Source organism: Neodiprion fabricii, chromosome 4, assembly GCF_021155785.1.
Source record: "Neodiprion fabricii isolate iyNeoFabr1 chromosome 4, iyNeoFabr1.1, whole genome shotgun sequence".
Lineage (NCBI taxonomy): Eukaryota > Metazoa > Arthropoda > Insecta > Hymenoptera > Diprionidae > Neodiprion > Neodiprion fabricii.
The window spans coordinates 14,971,629-14,999,625 of record NC_060242.1 but is presented as its reverse complement, the minus strand read 5'-3'; the positions used below and the strand labels follow the sequence as shown (position 1 = coordinate 14,999,625).

Below are 27,997 nucleotides of genomic sequence, written 5' to 3'. Positions count from 1 at the left end.
GCACACATGGATTATAAACAAATAATTTACGGGTCTGGTATGAGACCCAAGTTTTTTACTATAGGATATTAGTGGACTCCAACAAAAAAAAAACTACAGAACCATATTTCGCTGGTTTATTTTCCTTGAGTTAGTATTCATTATAAATATTTAACAATATTCAAGATTAATGTGTGTATTAGTAAAAATAATAATCTCAATTGAATACATTTTATAAAATACATAGGTGTCTATAAATATATATATTTTCATATATGTATGAATAATTAAGAATTTAATTATTTGTGATTACGTATATAGATAGTATTTAACCGTCGCAAAGATTTAACTGCTTGCAGTGGGTACAACTGTAGTAATTATAAAAAGACATGTATATATACATATACATTCGCAACATTATGCCAAGAAACTCATTGTCAGTCGTTAAATATCGCGTAAAGAAAAGCTTGTTTCTTTAATCGATATTTGGGTTGTTCTGATAGGATGTTAACAATTGGATATTGCATCAATAACGTGAAAATTTATTTCCACTTTAACATAGTAACATCTATTCGGCATGTTTCATGGCATACCCATAGACAACACATTATAAACCTATACTTGATTAAATAACTTGTCGATAAAAAAGTTATCGATAAAATTTATAATATCTCTTAAAGTACACAAGTTGGTCACAAATGTGTAACTAAATACGCAATCATGATTATTGTATAGATATAAATTGAGTAAAGATCATATAATTGCGATAGTAAAGATTGATAAAGCGTAACAAGGAGCTATGTACATGTAAAAAGCAGGATAATAAATATAATTTTGCCAGTGTTATACATCATGTATAACACTTACATTTACAGCTATATAAAATGATTGAACGAAACTGGAGAGGTGTATCGAAATGATATACCTCTATATCTCTAGAACTTTGTTATTACCGCGTTACGCCACGGTAAAACCAAAAAAGGGATCCGTAACATTAAGTATATTGAAAAAAAAAACAACTGTGTTTTTTCAAAGGTACGATCAATACGTCCATAAATATTAATAAAGATATATTTATAATTACTGGCAGAATAGATATTCTCCGATAGAAAATTGTTATATTATATATATATATGTGTGTGTGTGTGTGTGTGTGTGTATATAAATATATATATACTTGCATGTATAAATTTAAACTCAGATGCGCGCGCATCTTATTTTTACATTAATATAATCTAACTTTCAATGTCAGCCCACGTGAGCCTATATCCTTAATTTATAAATCCTTAAATCCTAATCGTTCATGGAACATACAATGTTGAATATATCATAGATATATGGGACCAAAATCACCAGTCTGAATCGTATTCATAGCTGTATTATGTCACCTGCTGTTCAACCCCTTCTACATCATTTCAACGTTTCCAGCAATTTTGAAGTGAAAGATGTCAAAAAATGCAAACATCGGACTGTGGACACCGTTAATCACGGATGTAACATTGATTTAGATATTTATTTTATTTCTTTAGTACCGTATTTCATGACTACTTTATAACCAAGTATAATCGATTACGCAACGAAATTTTTGCTTTTACCGGGAAACGCGTGAACAATTTGTCACGGTTCACCGATTTAAACGGGCCACACGTAAGTCAGTTTTGAGGCTCGACTAGTGTTCCAAGGAGAACACGTACCTGCAACAACGTGCCGCGTCTAGAATTGTCTGCTTGTATTTTTTATTTTTTATTGCATGAGCTTTTTCAACTTTTTTTAAAACTTTTTTGAGGAGGACAGCGAGACCAGTCAAGCAGCAGCGAACAGTTCCACGCGCTAAGACTAGCCTATAGTGACATAACAACCAACGATTGAGACCAGCAAGCAAATACAAGAGGAGGCTTAAGTATACGTACGTACGTTTTTACGTTTAATTTTTTTCTTTTTTTTCTCTCCCTTTTTTCTAAGAAAAGAACTTGAAGCTACCGTAGTAAGAAGAGAATAAAAAGTAAAACGTAGAATGAAGAGAGAAAGTGAATATTGCTACATATGTAAGACATCACATTCGCGGGACGTTACCTCCCGGGCGATGCTTATTGTACTTATATAAGAGATTACTTAGAAATCGCCCAATTCATATGCAAATAAGAAGGCAAGAGAATGAGGAAAAAATACCGTCATATTGACGTGCAAGGAAATACAAATAGAAGACGAAGCTACAGTATATGCGATAAAAAGAACAGTAATATCTTAATTAATCGCCGTAATTGGCGTACACTGATTCAATAAACACACCCACCTCGACACGTTTCAAATTATTGTCCGACAAACAATAACCGTAACGTTTGATGGATCATTATGTAAGGACTTCCGGTTTTAAACTCTTTACCCCTCGTTACCACCTTCATCCATACGTGATCGGAAAGAGTTGGAAGTCAACCCGATTATAATTTTGCTCGACTCCGGTCGAATTTCGAACATACATCTACGTTTCTGCACGTATCAGCTTCTTTGCCAATGACGATGATGACGATAATAACAAAAATAATAATAATACTAATAATAATAATAAAGTTGAGAATATGCATAAAAATTAAAATAACCGCGCAACGAAGATTCGTCCGATCGTAAGTCGAGCACAAATTTCATCGGTGATTCGGCATGGTATACCTTGATACGGTACCTGTATTCTACGCAATAAGTCTAAGAAATGTATTATACAGTATACGAATTAATGTGAGGACGGAAGTGCAATGGTTTGACTTACGCATACTCAACACAACTAGGCCAAAGTATCCGTAAGATTTTCCCTCTTTCACGCATCTTGTTCGCCTAGAGGCAGTAGGGATGGCAAAATTGATAAACGAGTCTCTGACTGCGTTCCGTTTTCTTCATGATTCCCTTCTTGTAGTACTGCCTTATGCTACGGCTGAGCTTGTCGTAGTTCATAGCAGGGCGATTCTTCCGCTTACCCCAGAGTCTCGCGACCCGCACGGAATCCTCGATCTTGAAGACCCCTTTGCTTCGGTCCAGCCACCGGATGCAGGATCCGTGTACTCCCGGGTTCTGCAGGAGTTCCTTCAAGAACTGCCAGAGATGAATGTGAGATCCACCGTTGCGGATCTTTCCACCGGCGGTCTGCGTGGGGATCGGATCTTCCTCCTCGTCTGTTGAGAGAATGCAGTTTCCAAAGGCATGTTAGAGGGTCGTAAGTTGGGATCAAGAGGATAATTACGTAATTTCAGTATCCCTGCTTACCTTCCGAAAATTCCTGCATCGCGCATCCCGAACCGCTGCCCGCGGACGCTGGTCCAGCGGTGTTGACCGAAGCGGGCATCGAGGAAGCGTCGCTGGCGCTGCTCGCGGGTGTCGCTGGAACGGTTCCAGGAGGGCTCCAAGAGGCCGCGAGGGTGTTTCTCGGGGATTCCTCGACCGCCGCCTTCCAGATCTCCAGTTGCGCGTGAAGCATGCTGCCGCACTGTGAAATAGATAACACGATCGATCAACAACTGTCATATGCATACAGTTCGTGCATTATATTTATTTTTGTTATTTTTGCTTTGTTGCTTTCTTGCTTCCTCGGTTCGGAGGAACATTGTAGATATACTTTTGCATATAGCGGAGATCTGGTATAATAATACTCGTCCATTCGGAATACAGATAAACTTAAAATTGCAATTTTTCGATACCGCTCTTTCCTTTTTTTAATCGTAGCGGAGGGTTATCGGTATATATATTCAGAATTTCAACAAGATTCTGCAGTAGTTTCAGCCAATATCTTAAATTTATGAGGGAATTTGTTTTTGTCCAAATAATTCACCCATCTTTAACTTTTGACTATAAATGGTAACAACTAAACTTATAGCAAATTTAATTCTCTACATCTCTGGTCATAACAAGTTTTTGTCTACGACCGATGTTTACCGACTTCAACCGTAAATTGAAGATGGCGGCCAAAGCTATTGCAGAATACGGACAAAATTCTCGTTTTAGACTACCAATGACTCCCCCCCCCCTCGATTATTGAAAGAAAATACTAGTATATAAAAATTGCAATTTGAGGTGTTCTTCTTTGTATATTATACAGGCTGGTGGTAAATAGACGTCGAGTGACTCGCGATGCCAAAGAGAAAGCTGTCGGCAATAATGCGCAACGCGTGTGTGCGACCCACTTCGGCGTGCTGTGCGTTATGGCGTCGGTCTGGCCAATCGGGGAGTCGGAAAGTTCATCAATTGACCAATCTCGAGTAGCCGGAACAATTTGAATAATTTTCTCAGTTTATTATTCACTGAATGAGCAATCACGTGAGAGTTGGACGAACAATGTTTATGTATATAAATAAGTATATACGTGTACAGAATTGTTCTTCCTGTTCTCTCTCTCTCTCTCTTGCTTTTTCTTAATTATAACTGTTGATGAAATCAAATGAATCCGATTGCGTAACATTGTGATATCCGCGTGTGTCACGACAGACGTGTCCTTGGCAACAAATTGCCATTTACCCCCGTGGAAAAATTCTCCTTATACTTTTTTTTGTCATTTCTGAAGTATTCATAGGTATTATTCTTTCATTTTAAATACATATAGACCTACAGCCAGGTACAACTATTCGAATGAATCACAAGGCGTGATCTATTCTCCATTGCGGGGCCCTGAGCAGTGTTTCGATTCGATCTTCTAATCGTTCCGCGAAAAAACGTTACCACTCCAACAACGAGCGACTGTGCGTGCAAGTCGTAGCTACGTTACTTTTTTAACTTTTTTTTTCTTCCTTTGTATATTCTCATACCCAGTCATAATATATTTGTTTTACGGGGCAGCCTTTTTTCATGTCTAGTTCCAAAGAAAATCATTCCGCACCGCTGGATGGATGAAATGAGAATTTGTATAGAATTTAATCGTAAATTATTTTTGCAACAACAATAGTTGCAAATGATTTATTCTTTATTTATGCCTCGTTTTTCTCTATTATTTTTTTTTTTTGCAGAATATTCAGAAACTATACAGCGAATTAACGTTGTGTAAATGTTTTGGCAATGGCATAGAAAGTTCGATGATTACGCACTGTATCAAATGTATGCGCGGAACAAATTATAAAAAGGCGTCAAGTCTGCGATTTCAAGACCTGTTCCGCGAATTATTGTAAAAAAAATACATATTTTTGAATTTCAGTCGCGTGTCGGCTTGTCAGTTCAAGGAAATATTACAGCACCGACTTTCTCCGATCGTGCAGGTGTACAGTTACACATAATAATTACATTGAAGCAAGTTTATGCGGAATGCAATAAAAAAATTATTATTACGCGCATATTATGGTGGAAATACATTTTACTTTTTACTCATCCCATTTCATCGTGTACAATATCTTTGAACGTGTCACGGGTAGAAACATTGTATAACTATATGGAAGAATCATATCACGGGAAGCTGCGGTGGGGGGTAGTTCTACCAGGAAATCGTTCCACCGCCTGAATATAATTGAGGTAAGAGAAAACAGATTTTCGTTCTTTTAAATTTACGCCGTAAGTATCAGGTTACGTGCAGCAGAGAACGAGTACAATTTCCCAGAAACTCACTTTCACTTCTAATAGCATATCACTTTTGCTCAGGGCTTATACATCAGTTCCGAGATATCCTTTCCCGTAATTATCAGTTTTCTTATTACAAACTGTAAAGGGAATTCTCCAGCAAATATCTTATTATATTCCCTACGTGTTTACAAGTTTGTTAACCGCTTGACGTCAAAGTTATTGCCGCATCACGTTATTGCTCGCGTGATAACTCTGGGGAAAACAATTTTTACATCAAATTACGAAAAATTGCGGGTCATATGAAATCGTAAAAAATAGCAAAAGATCGTATGCGTCAAAGATTGGAAATAATCGCGAAAAAGTATAGTATTTTTCACAGAAAAGTACAAATTTCTACGAAAAATTATAAAAATTTATGTCTTTCTCCGAAAAATTATAAAAATGACATGTTGGAAGTAGATTTAATTTTTTTTTTATACGATTAATTATGAATATCTACGACTTTTTATGATAGATAATTTAAATTTCGGTCTCAAACATTATGAAATTTATTCTTCGTAGAACCGCGTTTAATTTTGTAGAAATCTACGAGTTTCTGCGGCGAGGTTTGGAAATTTACGACTTTCTACAAAAAATCATTTTAAGGGGACCTTGCGGTCTAGAATTTTCAAAAAATCGATTTTTTTTTTTTCAATATTTCGAAAGTATAGTATCTTAAGAATATACTGTAAAAATTTGGTAATGATATTCACAGTATTTTAAGTTTTACAGCGCATTGAAGGTCGGCGCGAAAGTAAGTAGAAGGGGCGCCCGGGCGGTCCGCTCATTGAATAGTTCTATTGTTCGTAAAAACGCACCTGAGTTGTTTACCAGAGTTGCAGTGAAAATATTTTAGTTTTGAGAGTTAAATCGGTTACTATAACTCGGTCTACAGACAGAATAACATCGGGTAAAATTATTATTGTTAAAAAAATATATTAAGAAAAAAAAATGGATCGTAAACAAGGTAGCGGTACTAGTAGAAGACCAAGCTTCAAAGCAAAAAAAAGAATCGTTCAAAGTTTATAGATATACAAATGAAAATGCACTAGAATACACTAGTACCTCTGCAAATAAACTAAAAAGTAGTGTCGAATTAGAATTAAATGTCGAATCTAGTATGAGTTATTCTATTATTCAATTCAGATTAATGTAAGTACACGTTTAAATCTAATTTTTTTGAGGAAATACTTATTTGAAATTTTAAACGCGTTTATCTCGAAACTACTTTTTTCTGTCTTGTGTTAATGAATAAAAAAAAACTACTCGACCGATTCATCTCAAATTAAAATATGTTATTAGGTACACGGGCAGCTATCGCAGGGACTAAAAATTTTCCATCAAGTATTTATAATTTTTTTGTAAGCAAAACGTTGTTAAAATCAGGCTGTGTTCCGACTTCTAAGTTTGACAATACGCCATGTTGTCATTTTTTTTTCTTCCTCATTATAGTTCCTGCGATAAATATACTCATAATAATTACGGATCATTTTTAATTTTTTGATTTCGGATAAGTGGAGAACCAAATCACATTAACAGCAGCAACGTCAACTTTTTTCGAAGGGACGACTTCAGCACCGGTTTTAAAATAATAAAAAATTTTTGTTTTTTTTTTCAATTTCCAATTTCGTTAAATTTACAAGTAATGAAACATACCTACAAAATTTAAATAACATTGTTCATTACTTTCATTAAAAAAAAAATGTTGAATAACAGTTCTAAATGACGTACAAAATCGTAGAATATTAACGTAGTTTGCGGTAGAAATAAATCATTGTTCTATCAAGTCGAAAATGAAGTATCGAATTTTCGGAAAACATTAAAATCGGTATATTATGTGGTGGGTAATTCAAACCAAGATTCACACTCGATTGTGGTTTGATAACGAGTCAATTTTATTTCGCATGAATGTCTACGGCTCGAGAAGAAGAGAATTTTTCAAACGAACAATATTCATAATCTCAGGTTCTTTGTCTTCTTCCTTGAATGTATACAGGAAGACTACACAGAAAGCAGGGAGAAAAGCAGATTCTTATAATGTGTTGTACAGACCACATATCCGTGGTATATAGGTATATCCGTGTATCTCTTGCGCCCCATTATAATACTAAAATTACTACAAAACTTTTAATCGCGCAAGTCGTTGGTTACGTAAGAACGCGTTTATCTAAGCGTCGCTTCTGACAAATATTAGCATACTTTACTGAACATCGCGCGTCTACGGATGATGCTGCGCATCTATGTATACTTATACAGACTCTGACTCCGACTTTGAGGCACGAGTCGAGTAAATATCTCACTCTCCGAAGTTCTGTGACACGATCGCTGTTTCTTTCCTATCCTTGTCCGACGAATATGGAATCACTGCTGGTGTAAGTAGCCTGTAGCGATGACATCTATACACCTATATCCGTGTATTCGATTCGTCAATCGAAGAAACTGTGGAATTGTTCGCATCTGAAAGTCAATTTGCTATTCTCACCTGCGGAGCCCTTTGGCAAAATTCTTCCTCGGTGAGGGACGTGAGGGTGGCACCATCGATGTTGAAACTCTCGAGCGGTACCGAAGGTAACTGGAGCTGTCTACGAGCCCACTGGACCCATGCAGCAACATCAGCAGCGCTCCACCGCCTCGGCTCTAAGGGAGGACGAATGCAAAAATACAAATGACAGCAAGAGCATGGCGATGCGTCGTTTGAAAAACCGATTTTTTTGCTCTTATAAAATCTTCCAGGTAGGATTGAAAGAAAATGGGGATCGTCTATGCATACTTATACGTATAAATTGAAGAAGCAAATTACACTAGACACGGGTATTGGTGCGTAGGTTATATCCCAAGGTGTGACGTCACCGCTTAAACCAATAGATGAGAACCGGTCTCATCGCCACTAGAAGCAGCAGCACGTAGGTACCTATACCTACATAGGTAGGCATAGAGGCATAGCTACTTGGCTCGGGGCAAGGTAGCCATAGGTATGAACGTACGAGTAGAGAGATGAATGTGAAAAAATTACATCGTCGTACCGCGTGTCTGCAAGCAGATGTATGTCGGCTGCATGCGTTCCGTAATAAACGGAAGCTCGACGATTGGCGGGACGTCCAATTTTTCGTACCAGTAAAAAAAAAAAGTTTTCTCCTTTCGCAACTCACCAGGATGGATGCCTAGAGCGACGCAAGTGTTGTCAAAGTCCTTCTGAAGCTGCTGCATAGCGAGGCTTAGTACCGGTTCGATTTGCTCTCTGGCCAAGTCACCGACGCACTCGCTGCCCTCCATGTTCTCGACGAAACCCGTCCCAACACCTCCAAGATCTACGGGTCTCAGGTTGTACTTTCTCTGAAAGCTTGTGTCCCTGAGAACCTCCCTGAGAAGTTGGTGATCGTTCTTCGAGTGTTCCTTAAATATCGCCTCCTCCCTTAACTGGAGATCGCTACCCGCAGGCGAGGCGAGGTGGTGATGTTGCTCCTCCTCGAGCCTTCCCCCAGTCAAATTTCCGTTTATATCACCTGGTTTATTCTGGTGGTGATGGTGGTGGTGGTGCTGCTGCTGCTGCTGATGGTGATGATGACTACCAGTCGTACTTCTGAAGAGTAGTTCACGAAGCGGAGAATTCTCGAATTCTAGCGCAGTAGTGTTATGGGATAACGGCGAGGATGAATCCGCCGAAAGCGGTTCCTCCTTGAAGAGTATTTCCTTCAAGAGCGGGTTCGACTCTTCCTCCTTCTTGGCGAAAAAGTCCGTGTCCAGCGTGTTGTATATGTCCTCCTCGGTACGAGGTGGGGTACAGGGCACCGTGCAGTCCGTTGAGTCCTGATCCTTGTACCCAAGACTTTCGGCAAGAAGCCTAGAAAAGACGCGGGAATTCCCAGGTGTCTTATTACATCCGCCTACTTCTTAAACCATTCCGGTCAGCTATGAAAAGCCAATTTTGATCGAATTGGTATACCAGTTGCCTCGTGGCGTAGAAAACTTACCTAGACTCTTGAAGTATGGCCAGGAGGTCCAAGCTCTTTTCTCTCTTGGCAGGCTGCTTGGAGGCAGGTTCGGGACTCGTCGGGTAAAACTGGGCGCTGAGAGGACTCTGGGGCACGTAGTACGGGCTGGTGGGATATCCTGGTGATCCGTCGCCGACCGAATAGTTTGGGGAGAGTTCTCCGCAGAGCCCGGGATAGGGTGGGCTCGGGTAGGTATTCGGTGATCCCGGTCGGGGCGAGCAAGCCTCCCGCTTTATCTGGGGTGGTTTCAGCAGGCTGCTCTGGGAGTTCAGGGAGTCTTGATCCTCGGGAAGTAGTGAGAGGTCGAAGGCGAACGGGCTATAGTCGAAAGACGACGAGAACCCAGCCGCGGACGGTACTGTCTGTGGCATCTGAGAACAGTGAAAATGAGTACAACATTTGGTTAATTATCCTCGATTCTCGACAAGTAATTTTACGGTACGCTGCATGTTTCTCGATATTCCCGTAACTTGATGATGCATGTACGTGTATGCTGTAATAAATATTATTGACAGAGATCAGACGACGAGAAAGGAAGGAAGGAAGTAAGGGTTGACGACGCACCTTATAGGTATTTAAGGATAAATCTCAAGTCTGCCCCCTCCTTCCATACTTCTCCACATTGCGCGTTCTACTCGAGGATGGGGTACAACACTCCGTTTATCTCGCTCCGTGTTTATTGCCTGTCTTGTATTTGACCTGACTTCACTTTGTTTTGCTTTGTGAGCCCCATTACGGCTATACGTTCCCCTGCAGCGAGAGTACACGTCCAACTACCAACTCTACCCCGGATAATAGGATCGGCTCGGGTCGGATCGGGTCGGTTCTGACATCTTGACGTAGTGCACAGCAAAGATCGAGGCGAAATAAACGATAGTATACCTTGCACGTGGGTGAATTATAACTATGTGTATACCACGCACACTAAACGCACGCTTGTGGTATCGAGATAATTTTTTACTCATTGACAATACCATCATTAATAATAACAATCATGACAATGAAATTGAATTGAAAAAGGGAAATTCATGTGAGTGCAGATTTTTAAATACCATTACAAATAGAAATTTCAACCGTAGTGAAACGAGAAAGATAAAATTACGAGTGCACTATATTCACTGATATGCATTATTCTGTGATATAATTATGACCATAGGTATAATCTTCATTCTTCGCGGAGCTTATTCTCGTTGTCTAGTAGGTTGGAGAAACAACAAGAGTTACGAGAGATGGTTTTTTGAAAACGAGCTGCTGCTTAACGTACGAAATATGAAATCCATTTCTGGGATTACTTATCGACGGCACGTATCCCGTGTAATAGAATACGTACGAAGCGTAATTAATTTCAGAGATATCACGGCGAATCGCTGTATCTGTATCGCCGCGACGCGTGAATTCCATTGACCAGTTTTTCGTAGTTCTTTTAGATGCTTCAGCATCTCCCCCGCTCTCACAGCAACATCTCGTTGCCGGTCGACCATCTCCTTCACACGTGCTTCACACGCCTCTGACGTCACGAGATTCACTTGTATCCTGAAAATCTCTTGACACAACGTCAACCGCATACGCTATGATCACATTTGTTTCTGTTCCGCCTTTCTCCGCCTACAATCATTCTTACGCTCCACGTGCAATTCATTTCGCCTCTCAAGAGAGGCTTAATAAACGCAGGGTATTAATTATTCTACGTAGCAGCATGACAACCTATTACATGTATTGTATATGTGTATATATACCTACATACACACCAAGCGGCGACTGCACGCAGTGTGTGAAAAATATTTTCATTACCTTTCGATATAATTTTTATCTTTTTATTTTTATACCAATCTATGGACCTTTCGAATTTGTAAGGTTTCGTGGCATCGAACAAATTATACTTGGTGATATCACCGCAAGCTCGCGTAGGTGTATAAGTCGAACGTTGTGAATGATAATCTATTTCAGGCGATATTTGTTTTCTTCCAAGCTTTATAAATAGAGTAACGCGCGGCTTCTCACGGTTGTATTTAAACTGCGTGCCAAGTTTCGCGCACCCGACCATCAATTTTGTCACACCAACGTTCAGCCACTAAGAATTCGCATTCATGTATACCTATGGGTACGTACACATGTTCATCAGTATACTGTGTAGGGGTGCGGTAGTATAGAGATGAATGAATCTAGACGTGAAACATCTGGCAGCTTCCAAATATAATACCTGTATCATACGTAACGTATACCTGCTACACGCAAAGAAATGTTCATTCCGTACCGCCACACCAACGAAAAGTGAGCATACTCTGTGTGATAAGTATATCACCAGATGAGTGAAATAAGCGAATCGCAACGAGGGTTATCCCAATACGGCTGCATAAAGACGTTCGATTCAATTCGTTGCATTAAATAAGAAATTGCCGTATAACGCTATTGTATACGCACTCTACCGGACTACAGATGAAGCTGGTACAGAGAAGGAGATCAACGATGAAGAGAAAACGGCGGGGGAGGAGGCAGAGATTGAGATCGGTATTGGTATTAGTATTCGTATCGGAATCGGTGAGCTGTTATGTACGGTGGATTCGAGACAAGGCAGGGACAAAAAATGTAACAAACGAAAAAACTTGGTAATAAACTGAATAGGAAGCAAAAACCAGCCACGCCTGTAAAAGTAGACCAAAACAAGATGGCGTGCGGAGGGAGGCAGGGGCGTTTGTTATAGCGTGTAACAAACACTAAGGACTGCGACGCGGTTGTTCGTGGGCTGCTGGCTGCCTCATGGCTTTACGGCGTTCGTCGACCCGCGGTTTAATAAAAATTGAAACAGAAAAAGGTAAGAAAAAAAAAACGAGCAAGCCGAAAAAGAAATCGAGTGGGGAGGGGAAAGAAAAAAAAAAGTTCAAGGACGATGACTTGTACCGGCTTCTACTGGATGTGACGTAGCAATGGACAGATTCCTTTCTAAACTTAATTGCGTCACGAGCGCTTTGTTTAGGCAGCGGCACGTGGACCTCCTTCAAATCCGCGTCCACCTTACAATTGGATTATATTACACAATACCGCGGCCGATGTGTCACCAGATTATACTATAATATATAAACGAATGCGTAAACGAGTGGAACATCCTCTAGGAGAGTTCATTTCAACTATCTGCGGAATATCCGCGTGACATCAATACGAAGATTCGCCAATAATTCAGATGGGTAAATTTGAATGACGTCAACAGCTTTGGACGGTAATGACGCTATTTGACGTCCGTATGATATTATGATATGTGTACACCGCCAATGCCCGTCAATCTATGTTACAGGTATAAAGGTGTACGTCCTTATACACATCGAGATCCATGCGCGAGCAAGTTTTTCGAACATAGGGAAAAAATGAGAATCGAGACGCGAGATCAAGTTTTTGTTTGCACGTGTGTATATATGTATGAAAGATGTTTGAAACCAGATTAAACCGCAATCCCCGAGAGACTTGTGGCACAAGAGAAAATACCGAAAACTCCATTCAACAAAACAAACCTATAAAACCTACCATTACTTGACTTTAATTGTCACGATAACCTACGTAGTGACATCATAAAATTTTGACGATAATATGTTCAACTTATGAGGGAAGAAGAAATAACAAACAGATAAATTAATGTAACGTAATAGAAATAATGATCTTAAATATGAACCTTCGTGCAGGCATTAATTAAATAGAAGTATTTTCTTCACGCCTCTGATCTCTGGCGGCTGGTATTCACTCGAGCATCGTAGCAAATAAAAGATGTTCAAAGTGAAATTGATATTATGCCGTGGACCGCTAATGATTTTGACTCTAGCTTTTATACCAATTGACACGTGATACAGGTAAAAACTTGCAGATGAAAATTTTTTATGCATTTACATTTTGAACGCGAAACAAATTATATTGCAGCTGAAGTAAGTAAACGGGTATAATACGTACCAAATTAGATCTGCAATCTCTAACCCCGACTTTGCGTTTGCCACTTTTATTTCAGCGAGCCAACCCCGTGCGAATTCGAAAAGACGGGGATACACCCGTATTATTACGTATAATAAAAGATAAAGAATTTCTTAACCGAACTTCACAAGCTCAGGTACCTTTAACACACGTACAATATTTGCTTCTTCTTTACGCACGACATCATGTAGGATTACCGTAACAGCTATTGTCGTTGATTGCACAAACCGATCAAATTTCATACTGCGAATCACTGTCGATGATGTAACCAGATATGGTTATTGCATCTATCACATATACAAGTATATATGTATACACACGTGGACACGTGACTGATTGAACAAACGTTATCTTCAAGCATTAAAATTTAAAGCAGACGAATAATTGTACAAAGAAAAATAAATAATTTAAACAAATAGTCACAAATATATGTGTATTTTAGGACTTTGATTTTTGTATTCATTTAGTTTTGTTTAGCCCCTGGTCGTCTTATTTGTCATAGAATTTCTTTTCTTACTGTTATCACAGAGTAGGTTTTGGTCTCATGAGGTTGATACGCGCTCCAACAAATGTGCGAAGAAGGATTTTTTCAGCTGATTGATTTTGTTCAAGTTTATTTTACACCAAGTTGAATTTCGTAAAGATCCATTTAAAAGCTGCAGGTTTTAACGTTCAATTTATTTCAGTTTAATAATTAAATTATTTATCTAGTCCGATAAAGTTACGCGATAAATATCACACGCATAACACATATTACAGAATTAGAAACATCTTTCTTTAATAAAAACCGCGGTATATCACACGTTACAAACTACACCAAAGGAAAGCTATTTTTTTCTCGTTCTTACTTCCCTTGGAATGAGTGAATGAGTGAATAAATAAATAAATAAATAAATAATAAATAAATAAATAAATAAATAATAAATAAATAAACAACTTATAAAACGACGTCGACGTTCAACTCTCCGGCGTCACGTGTGGCCGCCATGACAGTTGCGTGTCTTATGGCTCGAGGAGAGTGGTGTGGGTTAGTTTCAGCTTCTTCTCTCCCTCCGATTTAAAATTGAAGGATCGCACCAATCTCTATATCTATCTATCGCTCTCTTTCTCTTTCCTTCTCTCAGGTAAACCAGCGACTCGTCCTCCTCTCATAGCCAAAATTCTCCCCCTGATCCCCCCTTCGTCTCTTTGCGTCGTCACCGTCCCTCGAGCAAATTCTACCGACAACGTGGTCCAGCGGACCGGTACGTGAAAGAAACTGTCCCTGACCAATTCCCCGCTCGACTTCGCGCCGCGGTCAGCGTATCTCGTTTTCGTCTTTGTCTCTCATTTTCAGATCGAGAGGTGCGCCGATGTGGAGGCGTAAGTACGGCAATTTTACACCACCACTTCTATCCGTCCATACAGATTTCGCCGTTGCGATTATATCCATACATTTTGATTCGTTCGAAAGCTATGGTTGTATTTGTGATTCCCTTTTCCTTTTCGATTTGAACAAGTCGTACGTCCGGTCGATGATGGCGTTGATTAAACGGCGATTGATCACTGGGCCTTGACCCATGCAATTTTTTTTTTTTTCACGTTCATAATTTCATTCGCATTTCGTGTTTGCGCCAGTTTCCGGTATCACGTGACGAAGCGGGCCCCTCGCCGATTCATAGTTTGTAATATAGGTGTGTAACAAGATATACTCACGGAGGATTGTTCAAAAATGTCACAGGTACACGAGACGGTCGAGAGAGGTATGGGTGCGTACAAAATCCTTGAATTTCGATAGTGCAAAAGCATAGGGGTATGTACTATTATACGTATGAAACAGTCTATCTACTGCCCACGTATATGAACGACGTTGTCCGGCAGGGTATCCCCGCCGTGCTTGCTCGTATTTCAGTTTAAGTCCGAACAGACGACGATTATTCATAATTATGCTGTTATCGAAATTGAAAACATTTTTTCAATCGTTCGTTTCAGACTTAGAACCAGGCACAGGTTTCCTCAGTTATAATTGTCGAATGAAAACAAAAAGAACTTGATATCGTTTCAAGAAAATAATATTAATAATAACAATAATAATCGATGAATTCAATCGTATTATAATAGGTTCCCGTTCCAAGGTTCAGGCCCAGGGAACCGATCGAGCGATAAATATGTACGATGCGTCGGTTTTTCCAACTCATCATTTTATTTCGGAAGGAACGCGTGGCGGCGATTTGCGAGTCATACGCTTGCGTAAGGTGTTTGCGTCTTCTTAATTATATGCGAGAGAACCGAGATACCGAGACGCGTATATGCAGCGTAGAAACATGTTACAGGTGTATGAGTGTTGAAAGACAAAGTTTGAACAAACAGTTAATGTAAGGACGCCAACGGAGGTGGAGGGAGTCATCCATCGAAACGCGTTCAAAAATTACCCGAGAGATGTACCAAAGCGTTTCGTAAGACTGTAAAATATTTAATAACGGCAAAAGCTCGCCGAGAGGTTCGAGCAGTGATCCTAATTCTCCTCTTCCAGCTCGTAGAGGAGCGAGATGTAGGGTAGCTACCTACCCGAAGCCTCAATATGCTCCCATTATGGGAGGATTAAATTGTATTACTACTTTTACGCCATATCGGGCAATTCTCTCCGCGGCATATTGTACAACATCCGTGTCGTTTATTCGTCTTCCTCGAATTCCCTTCGGTGCAGCGGCCGCACCCTCCTTTTCTCTGCATCTAGCATAATCGTTTTGACTTTGACCTTACGTTCGCAGAGATAAAAAAGTACCGCGGCACCGATGTACTCACGATTGAGAATATGTGCGTAAGTACGGAAGTTTCTCGCTGTGCAAATTTTCATATTCGTACAATTTCCCAATTGCGGTATCCGAGTTGCGTGAACAATTAATAATTAATAATTAATTGTTCATAATAATTGTTGTAACAATTAATAATTAATAATTAATTATCCGTGTAAGCCGGGCCGTGGTATAATAATGGGAATCAACTCTTACAAGGCGCATAAAGGTATAATGGTAATAGAAATGCGTCAGTAGGTGCGCTACGGTGTGTGAAGTTAGGCGTTACGCCGCGTTACCTCACTCCGCCCGTCGACACCTACACAGGTATAAGGTGAATATCTCCGAGAGTGGCCGACTCGGAGGCATGGCCCTCGACTGCCTCGCGTTCAGAGACATTCACCGTTCATGAAATGCAGACGTATGAAATGCAGACGTGTGTTAACCCCCCAAGCTAACAAGTAAGAGTGGCTAGCCTGCACGTAGAGTCTCGCTTCACCTTTAAACCGCCGCGATCTACATCAAACCTCTTTCTGCAGTCTGTATCAGCAACAGCAACAGCAGTAGCTGCACAGGAAGCTTCACCGTGAAGTGCTACGAACGTCATGAAAAGCTTGGCCCAATCGCGTCTCTCCGTCACGGAATTCAATCGTATGTACAGGAATCGAGTTTGTATATCGTGTACACTGCCGGGATTCTGTCAATCAGTCAGTCAGTCAGTCAGTCAGTCAGTCAGTCAGTGAGTCAGTCATCGTATGGGTTCGGAGGATGAACGATCACGGCCTGCACGTGCAGCTGGCAGCTCGGAGCATAATGTTTTAAATTGAAATGAGATTGTCCGCTTCCATCTCCTCTGGTCGCGATCATCGTCTTCTTGTTGGTGGTCGTCGTCGTCGCCGTCATCATGGGGAGAGAGAAGGGGCCCACGGCACATTGAATTCAAGGCCGTCCACGCCGTTGGGTTTTCCAAACCGTGCTCGCGGGTCCCTCCGGCCAACTACTTCCTATCTCCGTCTTCGTCGTACAAAATAAACATGAAGAAGGAGGAGAGAAAAAAAGTAACGTGCAGAGACAGACGCGGCGCGAGCTTCTGATCAGCGACGGGGAACTAGTACTAGTACTACTACTTCCACTACTACTACTACTAATAATACTAATACTATTACTACTACTACTACTACTACTACTACTACTACTAGTACTCACACTCACCGCTTATTATACACATTTGTATAAAGCACTTCCAGTATGTATTACGTATAAGGTATACCGATTTCGCGGGGACGTCGATCAAAAAAAGGCGAGCCGCGATTAGCATGGATTTAGAATTTGCTCTTCTTTTGATTATATATTGCTTAAGCATTAGACTTGTGGGTGAAACGAGCCGAATGGCGCCGCAGAAACATCACGGAAAGGTAACGGACGTTCGCCGTCCTGCATAACCATATCATTCTATTTGCGAATTGGACATTTCCAGTCGCTTCGCTGTATCAAGGTATCCGCGAAACGCTTTTGAGCTGTGCGCATTTATAAGTACACAGATGGTACCTTGGACAAGATAAATTTAGTTTCATTATTGTACACCTGTGCGTAGTATGTGTATCTACACACTCATAATCGAGTTGCGTTTGTGTGGATAAAGCAATCCTACCGCATTCCGATCTTCAGCTCACTAAAAAACGGGCAGCGCGACCAGAAAAAACAAAAAGACGAAAACCAAAATAATAAAATTATCACTATCTTGTGCGCGTTAATAATAATGAAATAATTGACAGCAAGGCGATCGGGCTGGTAAAAAGAAAAAAAAAAAAAAACGAACGCCAGTACAATTCGCCTGAATTTTTAACCGTCGATGATCTAATTTATTTACGAGGCTCGCGTACGTGTGTATAATGTACACGCTTATGCGTTACATACGTATACATACATCATACACGGACACCCGTTACTATAAATCACGAAAATTACGTATCGCTTGTATATTGTTCCCAGCGTTGTGTTTATTGTTATAGCATATAATACCCACTCACATGTAGGAATGAAATCACTTACATGCTTGCTGAAAAAATCCGCCTTATTGAAAGAAGAGAAAAAAAAGAAAAAACCTCAAATTGCGTCACATGATATTAACTTTGTGAGCAAAGCAGTTCTTTCAATATTGGATACTACCCGCTACACGGTTACTAACGCTTGTAACAAAGAATTACATAAATGGTTAAATCGCGAAAGAAAGGCTTGAACTAAAAATAAAATTCATAACGGCTATCGCGGTTCCATTAAACCTGACAAGTGCGCAATCGGTTAATTTTCACGCGACTATACAATAACATATCACCTGTAGGTATATATATATACCTATACGACGACAAGCCTGGCGGTAGTTTTCCGATGTTTTGGTACGAATACCGCGTTGCTGTTGAGTCTGTCCTGGGGGGCAAAGCGGCCTCCAATTCACTACAAAATTACTACTGGGAATATAATTAAACGCGTATATAATAACGCACGTATGTACCGCGGCGCTTCGACTGGACTAGCCTAGGCTAACTCGGATTCTCCAAACGGTATGGAAGCAATCAAATATTCTCGGGAATTCCCCGTCGTACCCTGGTCGGTGGCTGCACCTATAGCACAACGTTATACATGCTCTGACTATTCCCCTGCACCATACACGTTCAAGTTCGCTATCCGCATCGTCTGCTGCAAGCAGACCTGTACCGAGCCGACGCAAACATCGTACTTAATATCATAATTATTACGATACATCCAAAATGCGGCGCAAAATGGACTCGATGCTTACCGCCTGTAACTTCCTCATAGGATGTAAGCAGGTATAACACAGCACTTGAAAGATTTTCAGACTTTCATTACATCCTACCATTTGTGCAATAACGCGCAATTATAAATCTGACGGCTAAAGAGAGCACATTACGATACGAGTATGTAGGTACGCTCAACTTCGCGCCTGCAGTATCTGTATCAAGTATAACGAATGCAACGGGGTTTCTGCTGCTCATAGATCTTATAATTAGAGGTAGGTGCACTAATGCATGCCGTACGTACACACTTTTGTATATATAGTATATATATGTATTTATATTGTATGTGTACATTTACATTTATTTATATATATATATATATATGTATATAAATAAATATAATTATTATTATAATATTATATATATATATATACACAGCATGGTGAATTTCCCCGTTGAAAATACACGTGTTTCGAACACGTTCTCAGAATATACTTTATTATAAAAGTAATAATGTTAAAAAAAACGTGTAACTGCGAGGTTTTAGTGGTCATTAGTCCTACAATCTGAGAAAAAATTCACATCATCATACCATGAAATCGCGACGAATTGCACACCTTCGAAATCTGCCGCATTGCGTTTAAAGGAAGTGCAATTCGTCGAGATTGCATGGTATGATGATATGAATTTTTTCTCATATAGAAGCACTAATGACCATTGAGATCTCGCAGGTACAGATTTTTTTTAACATTATTACTTTTGTAATAAAATATATGCTGAGAACGTGTACGCAACACGAGTATCTTGAATGTATCTTGAACGGTGTAATCCACCCTGTTGTCGGCACGAGTTAGAGTTGAGATGAAAATGTGAAAAATATTGGGTAATTGTTTTTGAATTATTTGAAATTTATTTGGGTGGTACGCTTGAAAAAATTTGTCAGCACGCTAAATATGGGACACCCTACATATACATATACATGTGAGCCTCCCACCCCGCGATACGTGCATGCGTGCAGTTGCGGGTGTGAAGCGTTCCTCACCTAATACTTGTAAGATACCGCACATTCCGTGTATCCACGCTTTGAGCTATGCAGATAATACCGTGTGTGGCACGTATAACTCCCTCCTCCGCATCTCGGAGCTTCGCAGGGTATGAGATTTACATACGTATGTATAATGCAAATACGATACGACGTTTGTGAATGTGTGACCGGGTGATTCTCGGAAGAGAAGAGGAGGCCATTGCAGTATGTGCCGCGATGTGCTTACCTTATACCTACTTACTCCGCGACCAACTGATATCTCAATACGCGAACCCTTCGGCTCGAATCTATTATAATACCGAACTGCCGAACCATACGACTAGTACGACTCGGTCCCAGCTATGCGCCTAGGTGTTATACTCGTGCATGTATGACATGCATATATACGGCGGGAACTACTTTCATCTGCAGTACCGACAGGCATGGCTGTACATAACATGTGTGGGTACTATTGGAGCCGCGGGAGGAACGTTCACAATTCGAGATTTCGTAAGGTGTGAAATTTTTCCTTTCTTTCCACCTATTCGAGTATCCGAATTTCGAAGAGATGCGTCAGACCCGAAGTTGGGTGTATTACCGGTTTTCCCTTCAAGTCAACGGGCCTAACTGTAGAAATTCTCTCTGTCCTTGTACCATAATTATTACCTCACCATCAAATAATAATATGATGTATAATGTAAAAGGTACAACAAACACCATTGTTATACGTACGCCAACGCGCAATATTTATGGTCTGGACTAATTTTGATAGCCATGTCACTGGCCTTGGTATAAGGTATCACTATAATTCCGAAGTAATCGGCGTGTGAATGAGATATGATCATAAACGTAGAATAATTTTCTTTTTAACGAAATTTACCATTCGTATTTTACAAAAAATGATATATCCGAACAGTAGCGTGTGTGCGGTGAAGGTGAAACCGTTAAAGTTTCCTCGAAAGTATGATTCTTATAATGCACAAGATGATAAGAAAGAATTTCATTCATCGCCCTGCAATCTTTTAACACTTTTGTTCGAGTGCATCCAACGACAGCTATACCTATGTATCGCCACCCGCTGCATACCGCACAGTAGCATGCATGTAGACATGCCACTGAATTAAACATCAGATAGCCAATAATATAAGAGGAAAAAGGAATCTGCTATCGTATCGCTGGAGTTTACAGATACAGGCGTTTACAATAAATATTGTGTACACAGAAGTACAGAGTATACGGGTACGCGAAACTTGATTCCTAACGGAATACTATAAAACCGCGAACATGATTATAATATAGATTTGTACAGCAATATGTATTTATAGATGTGCCTGCTAGGAGTACGAAAGAGTGGAAAAAAGATGCACCGCACTATAGATTCGGAACAGGGAGGTGTTTTTTATCATCAACAAGACATGTTTCACAAGCTGAAATGCCTCGTGATATCGTCATTATTCACTTTACCGATGTTTCAAGTTTCAATAGTTGTATATGTTATATTAGAAGGTAAAAACATGAATGATATAAAAGAAAAAAAGAAAAAAAACATTTGACAAACTGCACATGCTGATTTCCTAAGGTATTTGACTCGTATCGTGAACCGCCGTGTTTTTCCCCACAACACAAGAAAACGAGGAAAGGGGCAAAGAGCATGAGATGCGAATCGGATCATGATTTAAGAATCGGATAAAGGAATAACAGAATAAGGGATGATGCGCATTCCATATATTATACATATACATGTATCTAATGCCCCTAGTTAATTTTAGAAAATTTTTATCTCTCTCAACTCGCCCATTAGCTTGGCGACTGACTTTGTACGTGTAGTCTGCACGCACGTGTAAAGTTGCAGAGAAGGATCATTCCACGCGTAGTCAATAACGGTTAAACGTACCGTGTTGCTGTTCTTGTATGACGTTACACATGAAGACACGCGTGCACGTATACGTGACACACCTTAGAGCCCGTCCCTCTCATACCTACAATTTTTTTTAAATGCCATCATGATTTACCAATAAATTTTACAACTTTAATTTGATAATACTGACTTATTTAAGACAAAGATAGGGAATTGAAGGAAACACAAGTTCTGCTCATTCTCTAGTATGAATCCATATATTTCAGATCTACATTATCGGGAATGTTGAAGGTGTGGGTACATATATCACCCGGGTGGAATATCATGGAAGTGTGATGAATGTACACGACAATAAAAGGAACGAAGTGGAGCCGAAAAAAAATGGACAAGAAATTCAGAAGCCTCGCAGCTGTCCGAACGAAAATGAAACAAGTGACAAATTTTAATGATACATTTTCAAATATTCAACGCATCGTCGCGAGTACAGAGATGCGTTATGCACATGTCGATTGCATCGTGTGTAGCTTCATCTTCGTGTGCGTGTACAAATGTTCATAAATGCAAGATTTCAGGTAACAGAGGATTGAAAAGAAAAAATATGAAATATTTGCAGCGACCCTTGCGTGGTTGAACGAAATAGGATGGAAATGTCGATCATTTATACAGTTTGTTCTCCTTCGATATAATTACCCACTATCTTCTGTTTTCATTTTTCCTCCATCGTTTTGTTTAATGAATTTCGCTGCAGGGCGACGTGGTCAAGACATTGCAGTTTCGAAATTGAATGCCTCCGGGGTAGAAATACGACTTCAAGTTAAATTTACAACGGCCATTATACGCTCATTCTTTGTCTTGTCTCTCAAGCGCGCTTTTGCCAAGAGCTCCAGTAACTTACCTATGCCTTGTGCACTCGTATACGTCTCTACTTTCTATTATACGTATATGCTTAGGCGCGCATGTGCGCGTGCGTTTGTGTGTATGTGTATAAAACGCGGGCTACGGCGCTTGCTCGTTGCTTCAGGGAACTGCACAGCGTTGTTCGTCGCAATTCACTGATACTGCGGGTACACCGAATTCTTTGCCGCAAAACGATTTGCCCGTTTTACCCAACCCTCCTTGCTCCAACATAAGCGAATACATATAAGCCTGTTTCTACGTCGCAGCGTGTTGTCCTACACTGGTCTGATTGCCTCTTGCTCGATCATAAGTGAGAAAAAAAGGTTTCATTTACGGGAAAATAAAATATTATCCTATGTAATAAGGAGGAAAATTCGGTCTTTTCGGGCCGAGCGTAAGATTACGATATGAGTCGTAGGTGAGCCGAAAACGAATATTGCAAATAAGCTAGGTGAAAAAACTGTTGCTTCCTTATCTCACACGATTCTTCACACATCAAGAATATGTTACGCGTTTTTCCACTAAGCACGAAATTGAGGAGAAGAGTCACGTAATGTCAGATTTGTTCGCGACAGCGCATGCGCGCAGTGTAGAAAAGACTACTTTTAACTCCTAGGACTTAAAAGTGATGTTTTCGGTACTTCGCTCATGCGCATTTGCAGACTCACGCGACCGTCATAGAAACGGGTACTTTGTGTGCAATTAATATACATGGAAAAACGCGTAAAATGTGCTCGCTTCATATAAACGATTTTTTCTCGCAAACAACGATATAGCGGATCGTGTAGAATATACGCAGAAACTGCGAGAACATTTGAACATGGTTAAAAATGTGCGGGACATTTGCAAAATCCAATAAGATTAATAGACAACAGCACCAAAAACCTTTCTTTCCTGTCTCACAATTTTTATTTGCCAATGCTATTTTTTGCTGTGCTTTTTCGCTGCATAACATCTGAACTTCGTTAAATGTATTCACTAACTACCGATAAAGTAAAGTATGTATATGAAGTATGCAACGTATGTATCTATAATACAACCTATCCCGGGGGAACGTGAGTAGTCTTCCAGTGAAAGTCATATCGAGTGGCCTGCAGTACGTGGAGGAATAGTCCACAGGCCGCCAGGTCTGCACTGCGTTTATTGCTTAATACCAACGAGGAAGATGACAGGAATATTAAGATTATACGTACGCGGCTATTTATACTGCGATCTTTCTGTATGCATATTACGCGTGTAGGTGATGTATACATGTCTCGTCCGTCGGGCTCGGGTATTGTTACGGACAAGTATGACGACTGTATGGATAATAAAAGTGTGTTCGTTTAATAAGATTTTTCTACCTCTCTTTCTCTCCCGGCGTCTGGGTCCGGGGATGAGAGGGGACAGATCACCGTGATTAATATCGCGCCAAAATATAAACCTGGCATTTTGTAATACGTAGGTATAAGTATGTAGATAGGTGTACATAGGAGCAAAAGATCGAGCCACCCAACACGGGAATGACGCAATAATGCGAGAGTCAATAATTCATTCAACGCGGGATACATGCGCGAGTATCAAGCATATACACTGCTGGTATAGGTATATTACAATATACATGTATATAATATGCACGTATTATACATGTTACTCTGATATATCAAGGTGAACTATATTTATATACCGGTATATCAACTCGGGCGAGCGCGCGTGAAGGACTTTCGAATTAGGAAATGATTATACGTAGCGCTGATCCGTAGCGGCAGCGACGTCGCGATGCACGAGGACCGCCTTAATCTTATACGGAAGTACCAGTATGAGTATCGAGTACACGCATGTATCAAATGGTACATAACGCGATTCGCGTGTACAGGATTCGGATGTTCCCCGAGGAACATGCCTCGGGGATGGCTGGCGGTGTGTCGCCGATGTTCCTCCTGCACGGCAGAAGGATGCGGATCGGAGCACAGGCCGTCGTCCTCATCCAGCATCGTCGAGCGGTTCATTCTCATTCCGAGAAAAGGCAGAAGGTCGAACCAAGAGGCAGGCAACCAGGTAATACGCGGACTGCTTTCGGACAGTCGAGCTCGGTACCGCACGGGGCATAAAAGTCTGCTTAAAAGCTCTTCTTCTCCATTGTCCAGCTTCGTGGGATATCCTACCCGCGCCCGCGATTACTCTCCGCGAACCAGTCGATAAAGCACTGGTCATACAAGTGAAATAAATACGGCGAATTGCGGCAGAGAAATTGGCGGAGTACTTGAGCGGCGCAAATCGACCCTTCGACGGTGTAATTTTTCCAACCGAGATAGGGATTCCGAAAAGTATCGCTCGGCGCTCTCGTCGGGAACAATAAAATTCTCGCCGTTTTATAGAGGTCGATGTAATAGGAACTTAGGTACATCCAAGCCGGTGCACGTAAAAAGACAACGAGTGACGGGTAGAGCGGTCAACGCCGTCGCGGCGGTATTTCGTGGAACAAAAACCTCAACGAACGCACCACGCGATCATGTAACCACTTTCACCAAAATTTCTCGTCTTCCTACCAGGTATCCGGGCCGCCATCTTACAATCGGTATAAGATTCGTTCTTCTTTGAGGCAGTGTCCACTGTACACGGAAGGTATAATGATACAGGTAGCTGCTCTCGTTCCACGCTTCTCTGATTCTCTGATTTCTCGATCAACGCCGTCTCAAGTTAGAGCTACAGCTGCATCGAAAGTCAAAGTCGGAAGAAAGCAACCATTCCAATAGCTAGCCGATTAAGCGGTTCTCCAGCCGAGTCCTCTCACTCCACCCTTGAAATCGCATCGCAATGCGCATTAAAGACAACCAGCGTATACATATTTATACGCCTGCGGTAGGATAGATAAATTATTGTCTTGAAAGTGTTTTGCAGAATGACGGAGGAGAGGCTGGTAGAAAATTGATCACGCCCTTGAGCCGGGGATTCGAATTTGTGCAGGGTACGTTTACAATGTAATATGCACACTGGGTCATTATACGAACGCCGGCAAGGACGTCAACTACATAGATGCCCATACACCTACGTGCAGCAGGGATAACCAGCGTGTCGGCACAAAGCATGTCTTTTTCTACTGATCGCTGCTGTACCATTCGCGAAAGCATGTCCGAGGAACAAGTCCGACCGACAATCACCCGCACTTCATCATTTGTTCACGCGTACAGCGATTAAGAGCAGAGGCCTGTCACATGGGGCGGGGGACGGGAGCGGGGGATTTGTCTGCTATTTAGATTTTCGCAACCGATTTGTATGACGCAACGGCGTGGACTCTGCATAGTTTCCATAAAAATTCGCCCTCGTACTCGTACCGACACTTTTCATTTTCAGACTCGGCTGAACAGAACAATTTTCGGATACAATTGACGATTAATTATTTCTCCGAACTAACTCGCATGTATGTACATACCTGCTCACGTAATACCAAGCCGGTTGGCAGGCAAAAAAGCGCCTAATAAAAGGCTCGCAAATACCGTAGCTTTTATGTGAAATGTAAGGTGATAAACGGGACACTAACGGTTTGTTGGCGGATTGTTCGTATCGATGAAGGAAATGAGTGAGGAGTTCGAATTCTGTGGGTACGAAATGTCGGGACAAGAATACAAAACCTCGTGCAAAAAAGAAAATGGTGCGTAGCAAGAAAGAAGTGAAGTTTTACCTCGCAAAATTTTCCATCCACGCATACGCTGATACTTGTACCAGTACACGTTCTTAGTCTCGATTGAATTTCTAGACACACGCTCGGCGACGCGAAGAAGTAGTCGATTCGAAAGTGTGCTGACGCGCTGGCAGCTAGGCCGGTCTTTCTATGACAGGGGCGTATTTACTCGTGCTGAACCCTGTGCCAGCTATTACACGTATGTTATACCATATACCTATATCATCCAAACACGTAAGCGGCGCGCTTAATTACAGAAAAAAGATGCTGCTTTCGGAGATAGAGCCGAACAAACGTCGCTGACTCTTCGCCGACTGATCTTCCCTTCGCTTTCATTGGTTTTGTAGTTCAGCCAGCGTCCCTCTTCCGTAATCCTTGAACAAGGCGCAACATCCTATAATTCGGAAGACGATTACGAGAGAATCGTTAACTTCGCTAACTTCCGCAGGAGATGAGGAAGAACGTCGTTGTTTCTGCGAAAGATGCGAAACAATCACGTTCAACTTACTATGGTTTGTCTCACGTGTTCGAGAACGAATAGTCGAGTTTTTGATTTCTCTTTTAGTTCAAATTATGTAAAAGAATAAAATGGAATTGGACAGCTGCTCCGAGCGATGCTCGACTCGCAATCAAACGATAGCGCTAAAGGAACGGTAAGTAGATTTCTCGTGACCGCAACTCGCGTTGCCTCACTTCATCCAAGTCAATTTCCAGGAACTAGGCTACGTATAAGGTAAGCATAATAAATTGTTCGTCCCTCGAGGTTTTCTCTCGCTGCCGTGAAAATATTTGCGGAAGGGTAAAAAGTTATCTTGAACCATGAGGCATGTTGGATCGATATATTCGGACATTTGGCACAAATGTTTTCTTTCTGTCCCTCAGAAATGATAACGATTAAAGCAGATCTTTACGTTCGCAAGTACGCGCGACACTGTAGTATATGAAATACGTACAATCCAAGAATAGTTTGTTGAAAACAAATGGCCGATATGCAACGACAATAGTCTGCATTGCATGTTGCGATCGATGAAAGATACCTGTAGATCATTGACTCCTTATCCCCAGTGATTGCGTCGGCGCGGGATTTCTACGCTCGGAGACCGACATGCGTAAATTGGTCAAAAAGAAGAGAAAAAGAAAAAAAGAACCAGACCAAAGACTTACCGAATCCATGTCGAAGCTACTGCCGTACACCATGACGAGATCTGTCACTGATGATCGTGTAGGGCGCGTACAAACAGTTGGGTGATTCAAGATTTATGTATCACTCGCGAATGTCTGAACACGGACGAACGAATGAATGAATAAATACATAAATAAATAAATAAATAAATAAATGCGGGTCCCGCAGAGAGGGGGGATCGGAGAGGTCGAAACGTGGGCGGCTTGCACGCACGTAAGAAATAATAAATAAACAATAAAAATAGAATCGCGCACTCGTTGGTCAAAACATGAATGGCCTATCCCTATACATCTGTTGCGTCTCGAGAGGTCTCGGCGTAACTGAATCAGCCCGCTCGCGGTACAGCCGTCGACTCGC

At 40.9% G+C, this 27,997-nt stretch overlaps 1 protein-coding gene across 2 annotated transcripts; it reads right to left on the bottom strand.

Annotated features, from left to right (window-relative positions):
* Positions 1–102: 102 nt before the first annotated feature.
* On the bottom strand, positions 103–27,997 carry LOC124179662. 2 transcript variants are annotated; one of them, XM_046564308.1, is made up of 6 exons: positions 27,622–27,997; positions 9,516–9,907; positions 8,694–9,385; positions 8,027–8,181; positions 3,232–3,451; positions 103–3,140 (listed from the first exon to the last, which is right to left on the bottom strand). In XM_046564308.1, the coding sequence occupies exons 1-6, from the start codon at positions 27,652–27,654 to the stop codon at positions 2,806–2,808; spliced, it is 1,827 nt and encodes a 608-aa protein (XP_046420264.1). In that variant the 5' UTR covers positions 27,655–27,997; the 3' UTR covers positions 103–2,805. The 2 variants fall into 2 exon arrangements, with proteins under 2 accessions (XP_046420264.1, XP_046420265.1); XM_046564309.1 differs by lacking the exon at positions 27,622–27,997 and adding an exon at positions 13,470–14,936.